This window comes from Citrus clementina, unplaced genomic scaffold (genome assembly GCF_000493195.1).
Source record: "Citrus clementina cultivar Clemenules unplaced genomic scaffold, Citrus_clementina_v1.0 scaffold_1, whole genome shotgun sequence".
NCBI classification, from domain to species: Eukaryota; Viridiplantae; Streptophyta; class Magnoliopsida; order Sapindales; family Rutaceae; genus Citrus; species Citrus x clementina.
Genome location: NW_006263303.1, coordinates 7,445,631 through 7,472,272, shown reverse-complemented (window position 1 = coordinate 7,472,272; position 26,642 = coordinate 7,445,631). Strand labels below are relative to the sequence as shown.

Here is a 26,642-nt window from a genome sequence, read left to right as displayed (position 1 = left end):
ATATATTCAATATAACCACAAAATCAATTCGTGGGCGAATGTCTTGAATTTAGCCACAACATATCTTGTCACAAAACATAATAATAGGCGTATATGCATTTGTTTTAGGTACAAAAAATTTTCACAAAAGCCATAAAAGTTTTTTAGCTTTTTACATATTAGTATCAATTATACTAATGCTATATATAATTTTTTTTAAAAAAAAAAGAGACTATGGTTTTAAGATCTGTCGATGTCAACCAGTGTAGTTGGTGAAATCTCGTATAATAACAAGATATTTAGGGTTAGACCTTCCTTCATTGGATATAATTGAGAAAGAGAAATAGTACCTATAGATATACACATAGCAGAAATCCCAATTTTATCTCATTAGAAACTGTATACAAAGATTGGTATTCAATTGTGGAGTAATTAGTTAAGTAGAATGAAAAAGACTCTAAACTAGGAATAGGGCTAGTAGGGCAACTTAATAATGAATTCAATATAAACTAGCGATCAAAACTTCAACTCATGTGGCGTTCCAATTAATTTCATAGGAACATTGGCTTATATTAAATTCTTCAAGTGATGGAGCATTTTAATTAAGTTCATGGGGCAAGGACTTAATTAATTAATGGAGTTTAAGGATTTTTTAAATCAAGTAAGGCAGCTGGCTCCAATTGCCAATACTACTATCCCATTACATATATAGTCTAATTAATCTAAGAATCAAATTATCAAAAAGTTTAAAAAATATATTAGACTTGTAAAGTGTATACAAATCATATAAGTTTTTTTACATGGATGAAAAAGAAAATACATTTCAAATACTATATGCTAAAAATAATTTTATTAATTGTATAGTTATTAAATGTATTATATATTAATTAAATAATATGCAATTAAGTAGTATTAAAATATTTAATCCTTTTATTGCTTTAAAATTGTGACTTTCAGTTGAAATTTAATAATTAAATATTTTGCAAAAAGATGAGCTAAGTTACTAAACATTAATTAATAAAATTGTAATGATAATAATCAGCAATAGTTAATTAAAATACAATTGTTTTATTAAATACTATTTTCCTAAATAGCTAATAAAAATAATATCATAATTATATTTTCTATAGGCGCCTAAATAAAGGCGCCATTTTTAGGGCTTGTTTTGAGAGAAATTCTAGAGCTTAGATAAAAAATTAAGGACAACGTGATATTTCCCATGGCTTTTTCAAGTTCAAAAAAAACAAAAGTTTATTTAATTTAATTAATTTTCTTGAAATTTGGCTGAAACCTTAACCCTACTACTTCACAATCAAACTTCCTCCCTCATCACTTGAAAGCCATTTGAGTTTTGCCGCGGTCCGGAGTTTCAAAAGTCGTCGACCGCATCACTGATCCTATTATTCTCGCCACTCAATACCTAGTATAATGCCTTTATTTAAGCACTATTTGTTTTAACTTTATAGTATATATGGGTTAATACTTTTGCTTTTGATCCTTTACTGTACAAGGGACAATCTGGGTATAAAAGCTTATGATGTTTGATTTTTCATTCATTTTGCTGGTGAATGATAGAGCTGACAAAACGAGTCGTCAAATCGTGTTCATGTCTTGTCAAATTTAGGTTGACTCAAACCCGACTCATTTAATAATCGCGTCAAAATATTGAGAATCAGACCTAACATGGAAAATAAATGGGTTACCCAATAACCCATTTACTATCTATATATTTAATAAATGTTACACACACACACACCCACATATATACACACCCCCCAAAATATTACACATTTATACTATTAAAATTTTTAATTATATATATGTAAATAATATCATATATCAATATCATAAAGTATACATTTGTATCAATATTTTACACACTTATACTATTAAAATTCTAAATCTATATAAAATTTTATAAATAAAACACTATGAATATATTTACCCTTAAAAAAAATAAAAAGAGCATCATGTCTAATATTTGAGTTTTAATGACAATAATCTAAAATGTAATTTAAAAAAATATAATTGTATCATTGTTTGGGTAAATGAATCAAGAATTTTAACCTTAACCCGACATGGAAAAAAAAAATTGTGTCAAGCCAGACCCAGCCCATTTAATAATCATGCCAAATTTGACAACTTATATCCATTTATTTATATCATATTCGTATCGAGTGATCGGATCGCGTTAAATTTTACCAGCTCTAGTGAATGATGAATGGCATGTCAATTTGATCTCATTTTACTTTTGGTACTTCAATTTTAACAATCTAAGTATGGTCTTTTATTGTGCTCTTGAATGGTAATGGTGGGCGGGTGAAATAGTTTCTTTGTAATATAATAATATTTTATTTTATTGATATTAGATATAAAATATAGCTTTTTGTCTCAAGTATCTGGTACCGATGTGGTCCTAATGGGTTCCATGTTTGACAAAAAGTTGTTTCTATTATTTTATAAATAATTAGATGATGCTAAGAGATAATATTTTATAGATTAAAAAGTTAAAACATTGAGACAAAATGAGAAAGAAAGTGCCATGTGTTGTTGAAAAAATTAAAACGGTTTTAGGTGCAATCTAAAGCAAGAATATCAATTTTTTTTAATGCATAAATTTGTATGCTTTGCTCCATGTTTTAAGAAAGAAAAAGTTACTAACTTTTTTTAGAAGTCTTATACTTAAATTTTGGAGCATTTTTTGTGGTTCCTTGTATGTTAAAGACTAATATTATTTCATGATTTTCCTTAAGAAAAATTCACTTGACAGTTTTTAATTCTTTTCATGTTCTTACAATTTATTAATGGAACTCAAAATTGCTATTATGAGTTAAAGATGATACAAATGTGAAATTACTATTTTGGTGAATTTTGAAACTATAAAGTAAAAAAAATAGTAGGAGAAATAAAACTAGTAAGGATTTAGATAATCTTATTACTCTCTAGATTTTGGTTGTATAAATGTTAAGCAACATTCTTTTTATTACTATTTCTTGCATGTAAAAATATAAACTAGTCAAGTAAGTATATTATATATTATATGCCAAGCATTTGATCTTCAAAAATAGAATCCTTTAGGTGTTGAATTAATTTTTATAATTTTGTTTGTTTACCAATTTTAAATTATCTTCTTGCTCTACATTTCACCTCTTTAAAAACTTTATCAATTGAATAAATGGAAAAAAATCTTTTTCCAGTTTCTGACTAATTATCATTTTTTATAAAATTCAAGATTTGATCAACACTACGAAGATGCAATAAGATATTCATCATTTTGTTGACTGTGATTTACATAGCTTTGTAATTTATTATTGTTTTTACAATTTTTCTTTTTCAACTTGTATAGGACATGTGATAAAACTTGAATTGAAACTATGCTTTGCATCAATTGAAACTACAAGTTTATAATTATGTAAGTGATAGTCACTTCCTCTTTTTTTTTAACACTTTTCTTAACTGAAGATAAATATTTAATATGACATAATAATTTAAATATGATTTTTCTTTAATAGTTTAATTTATATAGTATCCAAATTGTGTCAACAACATTTATAACTTTTTGGAAACTTTAATAACAATTTACATATTAATTTTGGAAGTTTATTGTAGTAGAATTGGAGGTAATTGTGCTGTAAAATAAAGTGCATATGTTTTGTTTCTTATGGAGTGTTATATTCAAAATATAATGGACATGCCTTCCAAATTTATTTTCTTGAAGAAACTAATTTTTCTTTTTTTTTTCCTCTTTTGAGATGCTAAGGCCTGAGGCCAATTAATTGATTTTCGAAGCTTTTTGTTAAGCTGTTAAAAGAGAATTCCATACTTTTAAGTTATTCTTATATTTATTTTTCTTTCATTGCAATCTCTTAATACTTGTTATAAGATAAAAATACAACCTGCACTTCAATTTTTAGCTTTGATAGTGATGTTTGTCATTTTGCAAGTCTGGAATTAGATTGTTTTCATGTCTTAGTTGTTTTGACCTGTTATGAGAATTGGATTTGTGGTGATATTGGTCGGTCAATGTAATTAATCAAGTACCCAATTGAACTGGCTACTTGAAAGGAATTTCAAGCGGCGTTAATGAAGGATTATTATTAGATAGGATAATTATTATATATGAATATGTTTGCAAAGTAATGTATGCAAGTAAATCTTGACTATGTAAATGGATATAGATACAAACTTGGTTACACACACATACATACATATACATATACATACACACACACACATTTTACCTTCTAATTTTTTTCCCACTTTGTATGCATTTCAGGCTAGGTGTAAGATAAATGCCAAAAACAGAAAAAAGCTAACGTATAATCATCGGGGGTGATCTAAGTCATTTATTGCTCATTGTGAGGAGAGCTCTAATGTGATAATCTTTAATTGTAATTTTTTTAACATAGCTAATGTGTGTGTCTATAAATAAATATATATATATATATGCATTTGTTTTTAACAACAAAATAAGAGTGGTGAGGTACAAACCTTACCCGATCTATTTCGTGAAACTCATTACAATGCCAGTAAATGATGGGTGAATGCTGAGTGAATGCTAAGGCTCAGTCAAGATATGTAAGAATTTTTTTGAAATTTTAAAGTTAAGAATTTTTTTGAAATTTTAAAGTTATTTTTACACTAATTAATTTATTTCAAATTAATAATGTTTTCTTCTTTTTTTATTATTTCTAGGAGAAGATGGTCCAACTACAAGAGCAAGCTGATAATGAGGGATATGAGCCATTGAGTGATGAACAATTATCTCAAGCGGTGTGTGGCAAGAAATTCGATTACCTTTCTGGTCTTGAAGTGTGTAAGCTACCACCTCGTTTACAGGCAACATCTAATGAAAATGCCTCAGCATTGTACAATGAGTTAGAATCAACAAAGACAAAGCTTCAAACCACTCAGACTGAGCTTCAAGAAACAGAGACTAAACTTCAAAACACTAAGAATACCCTCAGTGATTTGTCCAGTAGGCTTAACTAATTTGAGGCTCTCATGAGCTCTTATTTATCCAATCATGATACTATTTTAGGGTTGCAATCTGTTCAGCCACCTCGATCATGATTTCCTCATCTTAATTGTATGCATTTTGGACTTATTTTACTTGTTATTACCATGCAGATTTGTTAACTAGCATTATATGGTTCTTTTACGGTTTGATGAAAAACTAATTGGTGTGGCCTTAACTTTTGGTCTATTTGATTTATATGTATTTTATTTTATGTCTACTTATATATTTACTTATAATATGATTGTTCTTTTTTAGTGCTAAAGTTTATGGTAGTACATTTAAATTCTTGATTAGTTTGAGATAAATTCTTTTAAATTTCATGACTCAATATATTGTCAATTAAAAAGGAATAATATCATATTTACCATTTTTAATTTCATTAGCGAAATATTTATATATAATAAATGTTTACAAAATATTTCATTATATTTTTGTGGCAAAAACCAACAATCAAATCTATAAGTTTTGTAGCCACAATCGATTTCGTTACTAAAGAATATAACTAGCGACAAATAGATTTCTTTGTAAAATGTTCCTGTATTTTCTTTGTAAAATGTTCCCATATTCATCCACAATGTATTCACAGCTGATGGTCTTGCATCTAGCCACCATGACTAATGTTACCAAAGAAGGTAATTAGTGATAAACCCAAGTCATGGCCAAAGGTTGTGTCATTCAGGCACAATTTAATTTTTGGCTAATGGTGTTAGTTTTAGCCACGAATCCATATTTAGCCACAGATGATGGAATCAAATATTTCGTCTACAATGCTAAGGAAGAGGGAGCGTGCGATAGTATTTTGCCAGGAACATAAATCGTGTCTATTAATGTTTGGCCACGAAATCTTTATGTCTTGTCTATATATTTTTTGCCACGGTCATTAGGTGACAAAATGGCCACGAAATTTTGTTCGTGGCAAAAGATATTTGGCCACAAATTTTATAGTGTTTAGCCACATTATCGTACGTGGCTGAAACACCAATTTCTTGTCGTGTATATACAGCAGCTGCTAGCTGTGTTACATATAATCCAGAAGAGAACAAAAGAAGAAAGAATGTTAAATAATATATAATCCATACGAATCACAGACTATTGCGGGGCCTAATAAAAACTATGAAATAATAAATACCAGCATGATGATCACTTTTTTTATTTTATTTATTTATTTAATCATAAAAGAAGCAATATATATACAAACACTCTGTTACATGCTAATCATAAAGTAATTGGCATCTGCTTAATCACATGAGATGCAAAGTTTTTTTATATAATAATATAAAAAATTCTAACATTTAAATCCTAATTAATGTGATAATTTATTTAAAATTATCATATCAGTTAAGACTCGAGTTGAAACTCTAATATTATAAATTATATTACTAAACCAAACCGACCCTTATTTCCTTCCGACTTTTCCTTCAAGCTTCAACAATAACTGGCGGTAGACTTGTAGCTTTTTGTGAATTACTAGTCAAGTCAATGCCGTACTGCCAATTTTGATGATGAACCGAAGAACTCTTACTCGCTCAACACAACTTAAACCCAAATGTGTTTTTGGCATGATCAGATACAAACATAAGATGTTTAACGCACTGCATTCTGGATGAATTATAAGTTATAATTTACAGCGACGGTGCGAGTATTTAACTTATAAAAGCTTTTTTTTTTTTTTAAAGCTATTGGAGACTGCATACGCATATTAGTCTCATGGGGATGGAAATTAAATTATTATTATATAATAGCTAGTAGATTAATACAATTTAAATTTTAAATATTGCGATCCACTAGCATTATTGATACTAATGCTCTGTAACAGTAAATAAAATGGAGACCACGGTTGGATGTTTGGAAATTGGGAGTAAGCATCCTTAGGAAATAATTTTACCAGCGAACAGGCATGACATTCGAACTTCGTTACACTTTAGTTTAATGTGAATTTTGTCAGTGACCGTAATAAATTGACAAAATTCCCCATTTCTCTGGATTTATGTTCCGTTTCTTACAAAATTTGTCAGCACTAGATTATAACCAGCACTGAACCAGATCACCTCCCTTTTATCAAACACGTGCATGGATTAAGAACAGCACCTGAAACGACGTCAATGATACGTCTCTCGAGAAACAATTTTATATTGATTTTCCTCGGCTGCTCCAAGTAGTCCCAAGCTAAAATGATTAATTTTATTGATCATTTTTTATTCTTGTGGACCGTTCGTGGCGAATTTTCTCAAAAGCTTCTCTATAAATTAATGTACCACCAACAGAACACTATGACTCATCCTCATTCTATTCCTATTTTAGTAAAGGCTGAGTTGAAGCTGTCTCACCCTCTCAAAAATGGCGTCTCAAAATTCTTCGCCGACCAACGCTACTAACGTTCTACACTGTCCAATAATTGATGAAACCTTCGACCTCGACGGGGCTCTACCGATGATCACAAACACGTCGTCAGCACCATCAGATCAGGAGCAACAAAAGAGTGACGACGCGGGAACGATCAGTAAATTGATGGTGTGGAACTTGCCAACAGTTGCTGCCACCCAAGGCGTTTGCATGGTCTGCATGGAAAATTTTCAGCAGGCATTTCCCGGTAGGCAACTTCCATGCGGCCACATGTTCCATGCAACGTGTATCTCCTCGTGGATCTCCCTTTCCAATTCTTGCCCTGTATGCCGGAGCGGGGTACCTGCATAATCTCTGGGTGGAAATAATATAAATATGAAATGAAAGATGATCTTGTATATATATATATAATAATTCTGATAAAAATAAATATAATATTAATTATGAGTATTTTCTTTATTAAACCCTTTATAGCAGCAATGCGGTACAAAACCTGGCCTAATTCTGTTTGTATTTATTTTTATTTTTCTTTGGGATCATGTTTTGTAGTCTTACAATTCTTTTAGCGAACGTTTAATGTTCATAAAAAATCATATAGTGAATCACATGATTCATGGCTTTTCAGCTTTTGGAGAACTTATAAGTGCGAGCTTTTGGAGGACTCTTGCAAGAAGTAAGCCTTTAAGCTTTTGGGAGGACACACAAATGAGTGTTGTAGTCTTGTAGACCTTAAGCTTTTAGGAAAATCGGCTTTTGAGAGACTTAGTGTATGTTTGGTTGGGTTTCTCTACTAGCCAAAAGAAGTTTTTTAAATCTAAAAGTTTTTTTGAAAAAATATTAAGATGTTTGTTTGCATTTATAGTAAAGCTTTTCAAATTTAAAAAAGCCATTTTGCTTCTACTTGGAGAAAGCTCAAAACTTGGGTTTCTCCAAGTAGAGTTGTTTGAGCTTTTTTAAAATATATAGAATTTTGAAAATACCCTAACAATATTTCATTAATTCTAAAAAATCCTAGTGTATATACAAAACCCTATACAACAAAGATTTCTTCGATTGCCGTCATTTTTTGCTAAGCATCAGTAGGTATGATTTTTCTCATGTTTTCTTTACAGCCATTTTTATCTCTCATGCTTTTTCTTATTAAATGAATTGTTTATTCTCTTCACTTTATAGCCACTTTTCAACTATTTTTTCACTTTATTAATTAATTAATTTATTATTGTTTAATGTATTCACATGGTTATATAATCCACACAAATTAGTGTATGTATTATGTGAATTATTTATTTTATTTGTTTGTTGGATATTCATTCTATTATATTTGTACTTATTTAATATGTTCATATGCTGGATGTTCATCTTATTTATTTTATGTTTGCATTTTTTTATAATAAATATTTTTTCATTATTTTTTATAATAATATTAAAAATCTTTTGTCTAGAATGGAAACTGTTGTAAAGGAAAATATATAAAATCAAAAAATCAAAAGAAGAATGGGATGATGCTACCTTAGATGCTTTTATAAAGATTTGTGTCAACAAAACCTTAGTTGGAATCGACCAAATGGTCACTTCATTGATAAAGTTTATTACTGCAGTTTGAATTATGAGGTTTATCTAACTTTTAATTGAAGTTTATTTTAAATTTTTGTGTGAAGTGAGGAAATTAGATAAGAAATATCGTGATTTGTCTAAATTTATGATTTAAAACTAAGTTCTCTTAGTTATCTTTTTTGCCAACTTGACTCCACAAAATCACTTTTAAACAGTGTTTAATTCACGGATTAGGGAATCAGAATCTAAAATCAAAATCATTAACAACGTTTACTTCACAAAATAGTGGCTCAAAAGAGTATTTTTAATTAACAACTAAACACCCAACAACTTTTTATTAAAAGCTCTACTTGTAAATTTCCACTTTTAAAAGCTCTACTTGAGAAGATTAACCAAACGGATCCTTAGGCCTTGGAGCTGATGAGGATGGAAACTAGAGATTTCGATTGTTTTGGCTTCCTGCTTTTTTAACCACGCTCGCAAGGGCAGATGAGAGATGGTAAGCCTGAGGATTTTGCGAAATTGACTCTATTTATACCAGTCTAGGATCCACTGTGGCCACTATTAATCTATTATTCAATCTTTCACGGTTTTGTTAGCCTTTTCTTATGCTACTGGCAAGTTGCATTCGCTTCATCTGGAGGCCACGTGCTTCCTTATTATTGGCCATACAAGGTAAGGGTAATAAGTAAGTGCTCTCTTGGGCTCCATATTGGGCTTATCTTTACAGTTTTGTTATCTGGGTTTAGTTTTGTATTTGGTTGGGAATTACAAAAGAATTGGAGCTTTTAATACCTTCCGAAATTTTTATAACACTCCCTTTAATTTATTTTTTAAAATACCCTCATATTAATTAATAAAATATAAATTTATGCATTAAAATTAATTATCTTCCTATAAAATTTTATCTAAAGAAATATTTCTTTTTAAATTGTATGCAAATCTTACAATATTAAATTTCTCTTAAATTTTTTTATTAGAGAACTTTTATCTTCATAACTCTAAACTTTTGTAATTAATGAGTTGGGTGTGAAAATTTTGTTACAAGAATAATTTATATAATTAAATTTTCGTTCAAAACAAGAAATAAATTGATTTGTGTTAGGATATTTAAGCAATTTTCTAAAAGCATTTTATAAGGAATTTTGAAGGTGTTACTGTGTTAAAAGGCTTTCGCATTACAAAATTACACAAATCCAAGGAAACTGCTAACTCAAATTAATTTTTTAAAATAATTATTTAAAATTAAGTTGCATTTGGTATTATTTTTCAAATGTTGTGTTTGAATTTGTTTAATAATTTTGATATGGTTATTTTTTGAAAAATATAAAAATGCAATTGGTAAGTTTTTTTGAAAGTTGTATTTAAAAATATAATTAGTATAATTGTGTTTGGTAGAGTGTCTAAATAAATTATAAAATAACTTATATGTAGGATCCATCTTTTTTTAATTTAATTTATAGTAAAATGTTAAAAGTAAAAGAAAGGCATGTGGACCCATTATAATTATAATGCAAATAGGGATATATAGACATCCCAAATTTTTAATCCCAAAATTGATCCTAAATGATGTGTCATTAATTGAGTGGTTGATAATTCTTACAAGATTTAAGTGAACTAATTATATTATCTCACCAACCAATTGATGAATGCCACATTTTTTGGGACAATTTTCTAGGATAAAAAATTTGGAATGTATAGCATTGCTCTATCATTTTATATCAGTTCATCACTAAATTTTTTAGCAATTACTTTTTTTCACTTATTATTTCAGTTTTTATTATTTTACTGTCAAGTTATTACCTCTATTAATAAATTGTTGATGTCACAGGGGTATTTTAATAATTTCACAAAATATGATATCATAATTTTATCGATTAATTATTCTAGATATATAAAATGATCAATTGATAAAATTATTATTTTTCGTATACAATTATTTAAATCTTTTTAATTTAGATTATTAAATTACACTGACACATTTTAGGGTAAAATAGACTTTTATTATTATTTTTGTTAAAATTTTTATTAACTTTAACGATTTAGTGGTAAAATGATAAAAATTGATACATTAAGTGAAAAGAAGTAATTCTATAAAAAATTAGTGATAAATGAAATATTATCTAAACAACCCAAGAGGGGGGTGAATTGGGTTATAAAAACTTATGCGAAACAAACCACACAACAATTTCAATCTATTGCCTTAATACGAACAAAAACAATAAATTTAATCAAGCAAAATAATAAAAGAGTAAGGGAATAGAAATCAAATACTTGATTTTTACGTGGTTCGGCTAACTGTGTCTATGTCCACGCCTTCAAGCTCACCGGACTTGAGGATTCTACTAAGCAAGCCTCTAAAACTTCAATTACTCTTACAATTGACTTCCAATGTGTTAATAACCTCTATAACAAGAGATTATCCACAATCTCTTAACCCAAATATATCACAACACTTTACAACCTCTCAATTTGATTTTCAAAAAGATTATATAACAAATCTCTCTCACACAATATGTTTGATTACAAATGAAATTCTAAAGTATGAGTAAATGAGATGTATACAAGAATTTATAGCTCAAAGAAGGTTGTATGCTCAATAATTTGCTCAATGATAACGTTGTGATCGTTGTTGTTTGAATTTAATTGAGTTTATTTATAGTTGGAGCTGAAAAATAGCCATTATTGACTTTCTACTCGAAGTTAGATCGCCGTTAACTATAAGTCAGATCGCCATTTTGACTTGAGCAAGTGACCGTTGGACAAAATTTCAAATTGTCGGATCGTCGTTTTCGAGATGTCGGATCGACGTTAGTGTCCATAGACTAATCTTCAATTCTGTTCGATGTCGACTAGTCATTATTAAGATGTCAGTTAGTCGTTTGTTACAGTGACTGCTACAATGAATTGTTTTCCACAATTATAGTTTTGCTCTAAAACTTTATAAAATTATTTTGTGGCCCAAAACTATATGAAACTTGTCACATAAGTCCATTTTCAGAATTTTAAGCAATACTTGTTAATATCAAGGTTTTCAAAACTTTCAATTAGATCATAAACTTGAAAAACAACTAATTTCATAAAATCATTTTCCATTTAAGTGTAAACTTTACACTATCAAAATAATGGTTTGTTAAAAATATATGAAAAATAATTTGAGCTTTTAAAAAATTAATCAATTTAATCAAGTTTGTTATCATCAAAATCAATATTAAATAAATATTCATGTTAACAATAAAGTTATGTAAAAAAAATCAGGTCATAAAATAATAATATTTCATACCAATAAAACAAAAAAAAAGCGGCTCGGGATAATTTTAATGAAAAAGAAAGTGGGCCCATGTGTACAAGGCAAAAATTGTTGGAAACAACAAAAAAAAAAAGGATAAGTATCCACTAATCACCTATTTTTTCTAGCTTTTTCAAAAATTCACAAATCTTCTTTTTTTTTACAGCGCTCCACCTAAATTTAACATTTTTTTTATTGGTCCACTCTCGTTATAATATGTTAGAACTTTACTGACATCATAAGGGTAAAATTATCATTTCACAACGACATTATTTGAAGACATAAGTGGATAGGTGCAAAACAATATAACTTCAAGTGAAATTCAGCAAAAAAAAAATAATAATAAGAATTGTGTATTTTTTTAAAAAATACAAAAAAAAAAGTAGTCGGTGGATAATTGTCCTTTTACATTTGGGGGTAAAAAAATCATTTACACAATATTATGTTAGTTCTCTTAACAATTTGAAAACGAAAGTGGACATATGTAAAATAATATAACTTCAAGTGGAATTCAGCAAAAAAAAAAATTAAAAATTGTATATTTTTAAAAAAGTACGAAAAAATAAGTGGTCGGTGGATAATTGTCCAAAAAAAAATTGTTCTATGATTTCTTCATTAAAAGCATAAAGCATGTACAACTTATTTTCACCAAATACAAGACCACGTCAAAAAAGTGCTCTACCAAACACGTTTTTCATTTTATTATTTTTGCAAAATAGAAGACTGACTTACCAAAAACAACTGCACTGCAATTGTGAACGTTGACAAATAGTAAGATCATTAGATTGCTAATAAGATCTATTGCAAGTTTCAGATATATTGAACTTAATAAAATTGTTGTTGCCACAACTCACACTTAAACAACAAGTTTTTTGAACAAATTGAATCATGCGGGAAAGCTACAATCTATGCCAAAAACATAACGTGTAATTACTAAATCAGTAGATTGCTAACAACAGAAACTGCTGGCTTCGTTATGTATATAACGTATATCCAAAAGAGAACAAAGAAGAGAGAATGTTAATTAAAAGATACAGCAATTACAGTCAATTGTGTGCTGAATAAAAAACTATGAAACAATAAATATTCTCATGACGATCACTTTGTTTATTTAATCATCAAAAAACAAGTTACATACATACACTTATATGCTAAACATAATGTCATTGGCATCTGTTTAATTACATGAGTTGCATAATTTTCTATATAATAATTTCAAGTATTTTAATATTTGAATGTCAAGTAATATGGCAGGTTATTTGCAACTTCTACGTCAGTTGACACTTGAGTTGGAATAAATAATGTAAATCATATTGCTAAACCAAACGGGACAAAGAGACCTTGGTTCCCTTCTGGCTTTGGCTTCAGGCTTCAACAATAACGAATGGCGGCATGGCAACTTTTGGTTCGTTACTAGTCAAGTCACTGTCATATTGCCAATTCAAACGATGAAATAGAAGAGCCCTTACTCACACAAGTTATACCCAAATGTAGTTTTGCACTTGAGAATTCTATAAACTTGGTTAGAAACACACTATATTCTAGGTAAATCATAAGTTATAATTTATAATGATGATATGAAAATTGACTTTTATGAGTTTTTACCTCTTTTGCAGCTATTGGAGACTGCGTACATGCGTAGCCTCACAAGGATGGAAAACCATTATTACACCATCTAGTAAATAAAGGTTATATTAGTTGTTTATATCATCTAATAGAAGAATGTCATATGGACGTTATGTAAATTAAATTTTAAATATTATAATCCCTAATATTATTGATATATTAATATCGTATCACAATAGACAAAATGAAGATAATGAAAGGGATGACAAAGTGTTGGGCTTGGATTGAATTTGGCTTAGCATGTCTCCGAAAAGCCTGAGTTTTCATTTTATTTTACAATTTTAAAGTTCACAAAATTTATTTTTGTTAGATTAAGCTTTAAAAGAGAACATAAATGTTTCAAAACTTTAAATATATGATATAATTGAAATTTATATTAAAAGATGTAATTTAATTAATAAAAAAATTTAATTTTTTTTAAACATTTATCAAGCTTTCGGACTGGGCTCGGGCATTTTAAGTGAAATTGAAGCCTAGTCCTAATGTTTAGAAACATGCTCCGGCCGAGTTTTCCTGCCATCTCGAGATCCTGGCTGGATTTGTGGAAATTGGAAGTGGGCGTTCTCAGAAAATAATTTATGGAAACTGGAAGTAGAAATAACTTAAACGACTAACGATACCCAAGAATGAAAGATAAATGGACATGACCTTAATTACACTATTCTTATGTAAAATTTGCTATTGACCACAATCCCATACTGTTGTTGATGTGAACCGCGCTTGATACAAAATCTTTCACTTGTTTGTAAAAATTTTTCTTGGAACAAGCTATAAAACGTGACCAAAATCTTCTATCATCAAACCTTAATTTTGCCTAGTTATTGTAACCAAGTAACAGAAAGTGGGGAGAAAACGAAAAATTCTCACCTATCTCATCGCGTTTTGATCTGATATAATCTTCCTTTTGATAAGATTTCTGTTGGTAGTCTGTATCTTTTTCTTTCCGGACATCATGAGGAAGTGCTCTTTACATTTAGTACATGATTATTATCTAATACATATTCAACAAATCAGTAACAGTAGTGCATGCCATTGTTGCTAATCTCTGCAAAATTATACACACTCAAATTATACCTGAACTAACTGGTGATAAAAGCACCTACAAAACATACATACTACAATTTTTACTCTTAGAATTAAAACCATATAATCAAGAAACCCCATATGAAACTCAATCTCCATAGAAAAACAATGCTTTTAAGTCACAACACTATCCACATACAAAAACAAACCATGACCAACCTTCCATAGGAGAGCAAATACTGTTACTATGAAACTCTGCCTAACTGTTAAATTTCGTACTGGGTGATGCATATTGTATATGGGAGACAGACAAGAATCCCACAACAGCCAGGGGTTCAGGTTGTTCATGGAAGCATTCATCATATCATTAAGAAACCTGTGACAAAGACACTTGAAGAACAGCACCCAACTAACACCACCAACAAACTGCTTCGAGCTACCATAAGACATAATGATTTCCCGTCCATTAACTATCTAAACGCAGAAGACATATTCTTCAAGAAGTTTGATTAGAAGATTATTCAAGAGGTAGATAAAAGATCAAAAATGCCAGATGCATAGCTATAAAATCCATACATATATTGTGATGATAGCAATTGAAGACATAAAATTGAAATCTAGAACTCCCAAGTCCCAAATCCCAAATACAACCAAAAGCATGTCCTCAACTCAAAGTAAGAGGCAAAATTAAAAAGATTTAAAAAAAAATTCATAACATTACTATGACAAGAAAATTCGAAAGCTAATCATCATTCTTCTCCAAGTATGGTGCTTTTCTCACTGACATAGATCCCATCAAGAAATTTCCTAATGTCCTTGTTCTTCACATGGCATTTCTGTCCAAAACAACGATCAAGCTCAGAGCGTGAAAACTACTACATACACAATGTCAACATGCAGACACACAGAGAGAGATAGAAGCAAACCTGATTGATTAGAGCAGCAGAGCGAGACACGAGTTCAATGTCATTTCCATCAAGAACGAGTTCATCCTTAACCTTATCGGACCTAATGACGGTAACACCATCAAGCATATCCACTTTTCGAACCTTTGTTCACCAAAGACATAGACCTCATCAATCAACTAAACATCTACTAAGTTTACTTCAAATGACCATAAACCGTAGACAGCAGAGCAAGACGATAACCCAAAGTAGATGCAACAATGCACTTCTAAACGACGCCGGCAGGGGGGGGGTGTGGGTTTTTGTGGGCGCCAAAACATGGTGCAGAATTCTAATAAAAGCAGAATGATCTAGAATTTCATTCATGCTAGTCATCATAATAACCATCAATCCAATTTCAGCAATTAACAATAGATATCACAGCTTCCAAATTGTTATGCCCTTGTAAATGGAGGGAGCCCATGTGCTTATAAGGCCACATGCAAAACCTTAACATGTGGGACTCAATTAGAGTCGTTACACACATAATATCAATTAGTTTCATTCAGAGTCAACAAAACAAGTCTGGCAAAAGCTGCGCCCAGTGCACACTAATGGTTGAAGCTTACACACACACACACAGAAACTTAGAAAAGCGCTAAGCAGTCAAAATCGACTACCTATACGTAATAGACTTCTAAGTGAACATAAACAATAGGAAATAATAGAATTAAGAAAAAAAAAGAGAAATTGAATTAAAAAAAGGAACCTTTTTCTCTCCAAGAAAGTTACGGATCTCAATGGCCTTGTTATTGTTACCGATGGAGGCGTTGATGGGAAAGTGAGCGTACACAAATCTCATCTTGTAGCGATAGCCCTTGGTAACACCAGTGATGAGATTGCCGACATGGCTGAGGGCAGTTCTGATGGCGGCGCTGGTCTTGCGAGAGCCGAACCAGGCATCGATCTTAAGCTTGCGCTTACCGGTTTCCTCGTCAGTCATGAGATGGAAGTCGAGGTTCAAATGCTTGAAGTCGCGGCTGAGCTTACCTCTCGGTCCCTCTACTTCAATAACCTTTGCATTTATCTTGACTTTCACCCCATCTGGGATGTCCATAGTCTCTGAAGAGAGAATTGTCTTCATTTTCCTCTCTCTGTAATATCTTCCTTCTTCTTCTCCTCCTACGCTTAAGCTAGAGCTGCCGCAAAACCCTAACCCTAACTCTGTTTCTTTCACTTTATATATCCATAACGTTGAGGTAGAGAGCAATCTCAATTTCATCCCATCCGTCGATCAGAGCAATGAAATAAACGGCGTATGATTTTGCCACCTGTGAGCATTTTCATTTTTTCAAAAGCCACGTGTGAGCATTCTTTGTTAAGTTTGTTGCTGATTGATTCTACTCGTGCATATGAACACCAAGGGGAAATTTACAAAAATAATTATAAAATTTTTGTTATTTTCACAATTAACTCTCTTAATTTTTTTCTATTAATATTCGCTAAACACATGTTTTTCTTCCCAAATTATCCTTCTTTACAAACTAAAAGAAGGAAAAATTAACCGTCCCAAATTACCCTACTCGTGCATATGAACACCAAGGGGAAATTTATGAAAATAATTATAAAATTTTTGTTATTTTCACAATTAACCCTCTCAACTTTTTTCTATTAATATTAGCCAAATACACATTTTTTTTCCCAAATTACCCTTCTTTAAACAAATTACCCTCTCAATTTTTTTCTATTAATATTAGCCAAACACACGCTTTTGCCACCTGTGAGCATTTTCATTTTTTTAAAAGCCAAGTGTGAGCATTCTTTGTTAAGTTTGTTGCTGATTGATTCTACTCGTGCATATGAACACCAAGGGGAAATTTACGAAAATAATTATAAAATTTTTGTTATTTTAACAATTAATCCTCTCAACTTTTTTCTATTAATATTAGCTAAACAAACACTTTTCTTCCCAAATTACCTTTCTTTACAAACTAAAAGAAGGGGAAATTAACCCTCCCAAATTACCCTACTCGTGCATATGAACACCAAGGGGAAATTTACAAAAATAATTATAAAATTTTTGTTATTTTCACAATTAACCCTCTCAACTTTTTTCTATTAATATTAGCCAAACACACGCTTTTCTTCCCAAATTACCCTTCTTTAAACAAATTACCCTCTCAACTTTTTTCTATTAATATTAGCCAAACACACGCTTTTGCCACCTGTGAGCATTTTCATTTTTTTAAAAGCCACGTGTGAACATTCTTTGTTAAGTTTGTTGCTGATTGATTCTACTCGTGCATATGAACACGAAGGGGAAATTTACGAAAATAATTATAAAATTTTTGTTATTTTGACAATTAACCCTCTCAACTTTTTTCTATTAATATTAGTCAAACACACGCTTTTCTTCTCAAATTACCCTTCTTTACAAACTAAAAGCAACTTTCTTTCTCCCCTTTGTCAAACCAAAGGCAGCTTTCCACTCTTGAATCATCAACCAACGGCAACGGCAAAAGGCAACGATAAAAGTGAAATCCGATCATAATTTATCCGGATCCAACACTAATTGGCATCACATAGTGGTATGAGTTATTTTCTGAACTTGCTCGAGAGTTTCAGTGAACTGCAAATCGTGGGTGAATCTGGCGATGAATCTGGTGCCAGACTGCCTGTCGCACGAAACTTCATGCGACAGGGAACCTGTCGCACCAAAACTTGGTGCGACAGGCTGCCTGTCACACGAAGATGCAAATTCATTAAAACTATATTAATTTGATATGGCTCAAATAATTTATTTTTTTTATAATTTCAGGCTTAATGGATTCAGTCGTACTTGAATTGTGTTACGATGGTTGGTGGGAAACATTAGAGGATGGCCGTATGGAGTATGTGAATGGTAAAAATCGAGCTTTTTTGTTGGAAAAAATTGTCGGGCTTTTTTTGTTGGAAAAAATTATCTGTTTGATCAGTTATTGGCAAGAATATACGAGGTGTTACAAATAAACCCTAATAAATATAGTATCACAATGAAGACAACTTTGAGGTCTAGTAACACATTATATCGTATATGTGCACAGCCCATGGATATATTTGATGATGAAATGGTGAGGGTTGTGTTGCATATGGCATCCAATGTAGCCAATTTTGGATGCATTCCTATATTCGTGACCACATCACCTCGAGTTCTGAGCGAAGGTATTGAGCCACATGTCGATACAGAAACTTCGTTTAGAACAAATATGTCTGGCTCCGATAATGAAGAAGAGGTGTTGCCAAGGACAATATCGTTGCAGCAATATTACTCTCTAATCCACAACAATTATGACAATATTGATGATAATGGCATTACGTTACAGGATGTTGGAGCAACGGTATTTCCAATAACGACGTCGTTGGACCAACGATATTCTCCGTATCACAACAATGATTTCCGAGACAATGATGATCTTCATGATGAGACAGAGGAGGATAATGTTTGTGCAGAACCTTCTAATAGTATGAGAGACACTCATTTCAATAATGATGGTGATGATAGAGGAGCCGATCCTTCGAATATTCCGTCGTTTCAGCATGAGAATGAGTGCGAAGACAATACTCCTGTGAATAACAGAGGCAATAGACCTATTCCTCCTATGGTTCGATCGAGAAGGAGAATTGACCCCCTCACAAGTCTTGCTCCAACTTTGCCTTCGAACATGGTTGCTCCAAGCTTTGTTAGCAGTTGTGACTCAAATGATATCAGTGTGGGTAAGCTATTTTCTGAGAAGAATGAGTTTATATTACAACTACGCAAGGTTGCCTTTGGGGATAAGTTTGATTTCAATATTACACGGTCTACAACGACACGTTTCGAGGCTCAATGTTGTTTGGAATCATGTAAATGGCGTATTCGAGCAACTAGAAGTTCCAACGAGCAAAATGTTCCTTGGGTGGTGCGGAGAATTGATAATGTACACACTTGTCATTATGAGGTATTGGTTGATGGACGTCATCAAGTAAGGAGTCGGGTTGTCGGTCATATTATCACAGAAAAATATATTCAAGACAAGAGAATTTATACTCCGAATGACATAAGAGCAGATATGCAACAAGAATACGGTGTTCAGTTAACATACCAACAGGCATATCGGGCGAAAGAAGTTGGTCTTGAAATAGTTCGAGGCAACCCTACAGAGTCATACAACTTGCTCCCTAAATACTCTCACGTACTAACTACAGCGAATGAGGGTACAATCACTCACCTCGAGCAGGATGGAGATGATAATTTCTTGTACTATTTTGTAGCACTCGGATCTTCCATCAAGAGTTTTATGCAGTACATTCGGCCTATCATTGCCGTAGATGGTACTCATCTCAAGGGGCTATATCGTGGAAGCATGTTCATGGCAACATGTCTTGATGGAAACAATCAATTGTATCCGTTAGCTATTGGGATCATAGATTCAGAAAACAATGATGCTTGGGAATAGTTTATGATGAAGTTACACGAAGTGATTGGCGATAGACCTGAGTTAGTAATTATCTCTGATCGATGCACTGCAATAAGGAGAACTGTTCTTAAAGTATTTCACAATGCAACTCATGGCGTTTGTTTTTACCACGTGAAAGGTAACATTAAGTCACAGTTTAGAATGTCCAAAGCTTTTTGGGATGAATTTGAGCCTGCCTTTATAAATGCAGCAAAAGCATTGGCCACGAGGAATTTAAGAGACAACCTGAAGGGTTGTGGATGATCCACTCGGGTGCGGCTGATTACTTAGAAAATAATGTCGATACGTGTAATTGGGCAAGGTCTCAATTTGAAGGTAGGAGGTACAACATACTTACCACCAACATCGCGGAGGCCGGAGAGTGTTAATTCTTTCATGAGGGAACCACGAAAATTTCCTATTACTCATCTTGTTGATCACTTTAGGAAAACATTGCAGCAATGATTTTATGATAGAAAAATTGTGGCTGAATCAATGAGTACTCGACTAACAACATGGGCGGATGAAATAGTCATTGAGAGGAGAACTATAGCTGAAAGAATGCTAGTTCGGCCGGTGTCTCCGCATCGATTTCAAGTTATAGGTGGTGGGCTTAAGGAAGGTTTGGTTGACTTGCAAAAGAAAACTTGCTCCTGCAGAGTGTTTCAGCTTGATCAGCTTGTATGTGCTCATGCAATTGCGGCGTGTCTAACACACCGGGTCGATTTTATTAACCTTTGCTCGGACTTTTACACTACAGAATGGTTGACGATGGCTTATGCACAACCAGTGGAGCCAGTTGGCGATGTGGCTGATTGGGAAGTTCCAGATGAAATTCAGGAGATGCAAGTATACCCACCAGTTGAGGCACCACCACCCGGCCGTCGTAAAGAGCTCAGAATACCTTCGGCTGGCGAGGACGTTAACCGGTGGACTGTAAGATGCGGGCGGTGTCATAAACTGGGCCATAATCGTAAGCGATGTAAGAATCTCATTGCGTCGACTCGAAGTTAGTTGTATTATTTCAATGATTCGTTGGTTAAAACTGTTATTGTTTTTTGTGTATTGTACACTTATATGTCATGAAATTTTATTTTATTTTAAATATTAAAATGTGAGCATTGAAATTATATAAACTTAAGTGTGCAAATTGGAATAAAAATTCAAGTTTCAACATTTAAATTACTACAAGCGGTTTACAATACAATATCGTCATTAAATATGTCAACCGCAATCTTCTTTCTAAAGTACTCAACATGACTAGCGTTAAACTCTAATCTAAGGCCGAACATTAAATACATCGTAACCATTAATATAAAAACACCGCAATCGCCAGTTCCGGGCTCTTGTTGTGGCACACTCCTAACTGCGATAACTTTCCAGGGGTCGGCACTCCGCAACTCAGGTCGGATGTTGTAGAACCCAACATATTCTAACCATCGAGGGAAGATAACTTCAAGTGGCTTGAATTTCAACTTGTATCTTTTGTCCTCACGACATGTGAGTAATGAGTCATAAATCCAGACTTTGTTTTTCTGAAAGTCTACTCGTGACAATACCCAATGGGAGCCGTCCAAGTTAACAGAGATGAGTAACTGTATATAAAAATTGAAAAACATGTTCGTTATATATGAAATTGATAAACAACCAAGAAAAAAAGACAACTTGTATATGAAATGCAATAAAATACATACCATATCGACATCCGTCATTAATTTGGACATTGTGTGCTGTCGCCCACAAAGATAGCAATTCAAGCGGTCGTCGAATACTAATGAATCGACCGCACAATCTCCATTGTTCCATAACCGATTCAACAACACCTAATACATAGATAACCAAGAAATGCATAAATTAACAAAACTTAAAGGCGATAATTATTAAAAACATAAATGGTATTTATAAGTTTTGTTGGCACGTTACCCAAAAAAATGTGTCGGTATGTCTGACACGTTAAACTAAGGCATTTGGATACTGTTATTGTTTCTCGCTAATCAAGTGAAAATACTCGTGAATATGCTGTAGAGGAACATAAACATTACGATTTAAAAGAAAAAAATTATACACAAATCCACAAGACTCAAAGAATTTTAAAAAATAATTACCTCATCGCCTAGCCATCCCATCGAAGCTAAACCCAAAAATATTTGAAAGAATGACCGCGAGTGCTAGACTCTCCGAACCACTGTCATATCACCAGCGAACCATCGATCAAACTCAGCAAACAGACTAGAATCCTCCAATTCTCTCAGTGGATTTATATCTACACTCGTATCCATATCAATCGCATGGTCCATGATTTGGGGTCAAGGTATAGGCTGGACGTTCTTTCTTCGCCTGAGTGGAGGAATCATGTAAGGACTGTTATAAACATACGACGGTATGTACGCGTGGCCGAACATACTAACGCCCGAAGGCACCTCAGTGAACACCTGCACGCTCTCCCCACTAACATCCCCGTAGAAACTATACAATGACGTGGGCGTAGAAACATTTTGATTGCCCACGTCAGTATACGCTCCATAATCATCTGGGGCATGTCCATTCGCCAAGATGAACATATTAAACAATTGTTAAATTAAAAGTTAAACGAACATAATTATTAAATTTAATTATTCTCACCTCATACGAGCGTCTAGTGGGAGAATCCTTATTTGGACGTATAGAAAACGTGTCAATAAAGCCAACGACGGTTTCTTTAAAATCTTTTAATTCCGACTTCAATTCATACACGTTACGATCAATCTTATCCAGCCATCGTCGAACGTAATCATTAAACTGCTTTGTCCTCGACTATTACAAAAGAAAATAAGTAAAAATTTAGAATAACAGTAAAACAATAATAATTAATAAAAGAAGAATATCGTATATTATTTATAACCTCAGAATCATGTGCGCCATCAAAGTTGTCTGTCTGCTCCTAGTGGTCATCAACAGCCACCTCATCCTCAGAAGTGTCATGATGCTGCTCTGGTGTTGGGTTTGGTATGTCGTCATGCTCGTCATGCTCGTCTGATTGTCTTGAAACCAACGGCATCGCGTTGATTGAGGGTTGGTGCTGTATAAAGTATCATTTAAAATTAAAAAATGAAAAGTCAAAAATTTCTATTAAAAAATTTATAGTACTTAGATTTATAACCGACCTTATGAACCCAGTCTAGAATGCTTGGCATGTAATCCTTCACAGTGAGCCAATATTTTCTGCTACTCTCCTTTGAATTTGGCTCAAGGGTTTGTAAAACGTCCTCCTGCCATAAATTTAATTGAAAATTTTAAGTAAGTATACATAACTTAAATTTAGTAAAGTTAAAAAAATAACTAATACATATTACTTACAATACGAGATTCGTCGTTGAAGAACGAAAAACCTCAGTAAAGTTGATTCTTGAAGACGCCATAGGCTTCCATTGCACGATGTAGGGAATCTTGTTCTTCGTTTTCACGACCCATGTTGACGGCAAACCTCTGATCACTTAATAAATCCAAGCCTGCAACAACCAAAGTGAAAAACATATTAACACATCTATAAAATATTTAATACTATAAAACTTATTAATAAACAAAAAAACAATGCACCTGAACCCCGGACGTAAAGCCGTAAAGATTGTACTTTTCAATGTTATAATCTGGGTTTTTCAACCGAGTCGTCTTAAATTTCTCGTCTTTCTTGAACAGTGCATTGTCAAGACTATCGTATACCATTTCCTACGACACAAGACCTCATGGACGGTTTCGGAAGTACTGTATATCATCAACTTCGTTAAGCCAATCAAAATTGATTTGACAGTGATTTTTTCTTGTATTTAGTACTCTATCCGCAAAATAAAAGAGCGCAATCTTTAATGCGTCCATATCGTCCATTTCCTCGAATTTCAACTCCTTAAATAATGCATCAAATTCCTTAACATTGATCTTGCGATGCACACCACCAAAATACGTTTTCCGTAGCCTATCCACTGTTTTGTTATCTCTTAGTTCGGTATCAACACCATATGAAAGTCCAGTAACCAGGCACCATTCTACAATTGACAAGCGAATCAAATGCTCACCAATTTGAATTTGAAACCATAACTGATCCTCACGGCTATCTTCTTCATGGGCCACTTGCCTCAGTAAAAGATTGTGCAAAATTACCCCACTAAATGGAAAACTTCGACACTCCAAGAAATGCCCAAATATATCCTTCTTAAACATATTCAACTGCCGCTTTGTTAATTTTTCATCGATGGCTTTTATGACTGAAGATAAATTACACATGCTCGAAATTCGACCCGGAAAGTGATCGGCATAACGAAAATACATCCTGCCTACTTCGATATCCGACGATTATGATTTCGCCATGTATCTGTAATATTTATAATATTATTACATTGCATTTACAACAAAAATAAAATAAATTGACTTGACAGAAAAAACATTATAAAGCCACTGTAATTTGGTGCGACAGGCGTGCGACAGCACCAGATTTGGTGCGAGAGGCTTGTTGTCGCACCAAATTGGTGCGACAGCACCCATTTGCGCGCGCGCGCTGCTGCCCAGCGATGGGTGCGAGCTAGCGCCCGTCGCTTGGGCCAGCGGCGCGCGCTCTAGCGCCCTTCTCTGGGCAGCAGTTCCCAAATTGAGAAAGAAACACTCCTAAAACAACAACAACAACCACCACAATCACCACCACCACCACCATTATTCTCAAACTACAAACATTATTATTCTAAAATTTCATTTTAAATTAATGAAAAAAAAATAAATAGCTAACCTAGGTTTTGTTGAAGACTGTAGATGGTAGATCGGACGCCGAAGAGGGATGAAGCCACCGTCGATGAGGGCTGATGTTGTCGCCGATGATGGGAGTTTTTTCGGTTTGGGAGAGATGGGTGAAAGAGAGTGTTGAGGGAGAGATGAGAGAGAGGGCTATTTTGGTCTTAAAGGTTTTTTTATGGCTAATGTTGATAGAAATTTATTTGAGGGGTTAAGATGAAAAAAGACAAAATTTTTATGGCTATTGGTGTAAATTTCCCAGCCCTTCTCAAGGATTAAAAAAAAAGGCGAAATTAAGGATTTGTTTGGAATTGCTTGCATAAAAGTAATTTTAAAATTTAAAAGTTAATTTTAGTATTTGATAAAAAAGAATTAAAATCACATTTACTAAAATCAGCTTCTCCTGCAATTGATTTTTAAAAGTAAAGAAGGATACCTTTTAAATTCTAATTTTGAAAATTAATTTTATCTTTCAAATTAATTCCATAAATATCTTTATTTATTAGTTAAACTCAAAACTATCCTCATTCACATTAGAGACAAAATCAATATTTCAATAAATTTTGATTATAATTCATGCATTCCTTTCGTTTACCCTGTTTCTTCTTCATATTTTACATCCCATCAAAAATTGTCTACAGCAACAAGGCAAGATATCAATACGTGTTTCATCATCCTTTAACTAAATTCATCCTACATTATATTCATTTTAATCATTTGTTTACTTACAATAGTTTAACAGTAAAATTTACTAAATACTGTAATTGTTTTCAAAACTCATAGTACTTCTAAAAACAAAATTTACTAAACACTTAACTAATTCTCTTCACAGTTGATCATTACTACAACACAACTAATAAGAATTATTTTAAAAATTATAGCATTACCAAACTATCCCTAAATTTGAAACTTTGGTTGAGTCGGATTCGGGTTGATTTAGGTCGTTATTTACTTGATTTTTTCAGTCAATTATTCCCAGTTATCCTTTTTTTTGTAATCTTTAATCATGGAGGTTGGAATCGTTGTGTTAGATTGAACGGTTAAAATATTTAGCTATGTTGAAGCTACTTTAAATGAGTTGGATCTATAAATTTGATTTTAAATTAATGTCAACTTGAAAAAAAAAATAATAATAATATTTAACAATCTCAAATTACCTCACCAATCCCCAATTTTTTATTTATCTTAGAGAAATTATCTTCACACCACCTTTCTTTTGTTATATGTATATCTAATCACCACAAAAATTTGACATATACTTTGCACCACCTTTGTTTTTAAACTTGTATCAATCAAACAATTCGACACTAAAAATAATCATTTTATTCCTAAATGAATTAAAAAGACTATTTTATCCTATAAAATTTTGAAAAAAAAACTATAATTCTAATGATGCCCCTAAATATAATAAAACAAATAAATCATAAAATCTAAGATGATTTTTACATGAGATTATAATTATAAAAAATAACATCTTGTAATTATAATTTTTTGTAATTTGAAATTCATTCAATTCTTGTAATTAAATTAAGTATAGGCAAGTTTACAAACACTATCATGAGGAGAAAAGCTCTGCATAATTATTATAAACTTCCCCATAATTAATATTAACAAACTTACCATACAATATAAATGAAATTCTTTATTATAACAAAATTAATTTGCATACTTTCTTACCTGATAATTTTAATTTA

At 32.1% G+C, this 26,642-nt stretch overlaps 3 protein-coding genes across 3 annotated transcripts; 2 read left to right on the top strand and 1 right to left on the bottom strand.

The window, feature by feature from the left end:
• The first annotated feature begins 7,336 nt into the window (after window positions 1-7,336).
• LOC18055436 (E3 ubiquitin-protein ligase RNF181) lies at window positions 7,337-7,693 on the top strand. Its single transcript, XM_006451218.2, has one exon. The coding sequence runs from the start codon at window positions 7,337-7,339 to the stop codon at window positions 7,691-7,693; it is 357 nt and encodes a 118-aa protein (XP_006451281.2).
• A 7,650-nt stretch (window positions 7,694-15,343) lies between these two features.
• LOC18055435 (60S ribosomal protein L9) lies at window positions 15,344-16,946 on the bottom strand. Its single transcript, XM_024178444.1, has 3 exons — window positions 16,488-16,946; window positions 15,761-15,883; window positions 15,344-15,670 (listed from the first exon to the last, which is right to left on the bottom strand). The coding sequence occupies exons 1-3, from the start codon at window positions 16,860-16,862 to the stop codon at window positions 15,584-15,586; spliced, it is 585 nt and encodes a 194-aa protein (XP_024034212.1). The 5' UTR covers window positions 16,863-16,946; the 3' UTR covers window positions 15,344-15,583.
• Window positions 16,947-20,688: 3,742 nt separating this feature from the next.
• LOC112095599 lies at window positions 20,689-21,207 on the top strand. Its single transcript, XM_024177708.1, has one exon. The coding sequence runs from the start codon at window positions 20,689-20,691 to the stop codon at window positions 21,205-21,207; it is 519 nt and encodes a 172-aa protein (XP_024033476.1).
• Window positions 21,208-26,642: the final 5,435 nt, after the last annotated feature.

Bases quoted from the DNA above. Each gene is read 5' to 3' on its own strand.
- LOC18055436 (XM_006451218.2), top strand. From the start codon at position 7,337: ATGGCGTCTCAAAATTCTTCGCCGACCAACGCTACTAACGTTCTACAC.
- LOC18055435 (XM_024178444.1), bottom strand. From the start codon at position 16,862: ATGAAGACAATTCTCTCTTCAGAGACTATGGACATCCCAGATGGGGTG. The intron at 15,884-16,487 runs GTTCCTTTTTTT...TGGTGAACAAAG, and splicing joins ACTTTCTTGGAGAGAAAAAG to GTTCGAAAAGTGGATATGCT. The intron at 15,671-15,760 runs GTTTGCTTCTAT...TGTTTTGGACAG, and splicing joins CTGCTGCTCTAATCAATCAG to AAATGCCATGTGAAGAACAA.
- LOC112095599 (XM_024177708.1), top strand. From the start codon at position 20,689: ATGAGTACTCGACTAACAACATGGGCGGATGAAATAGTCATTGAGAGG.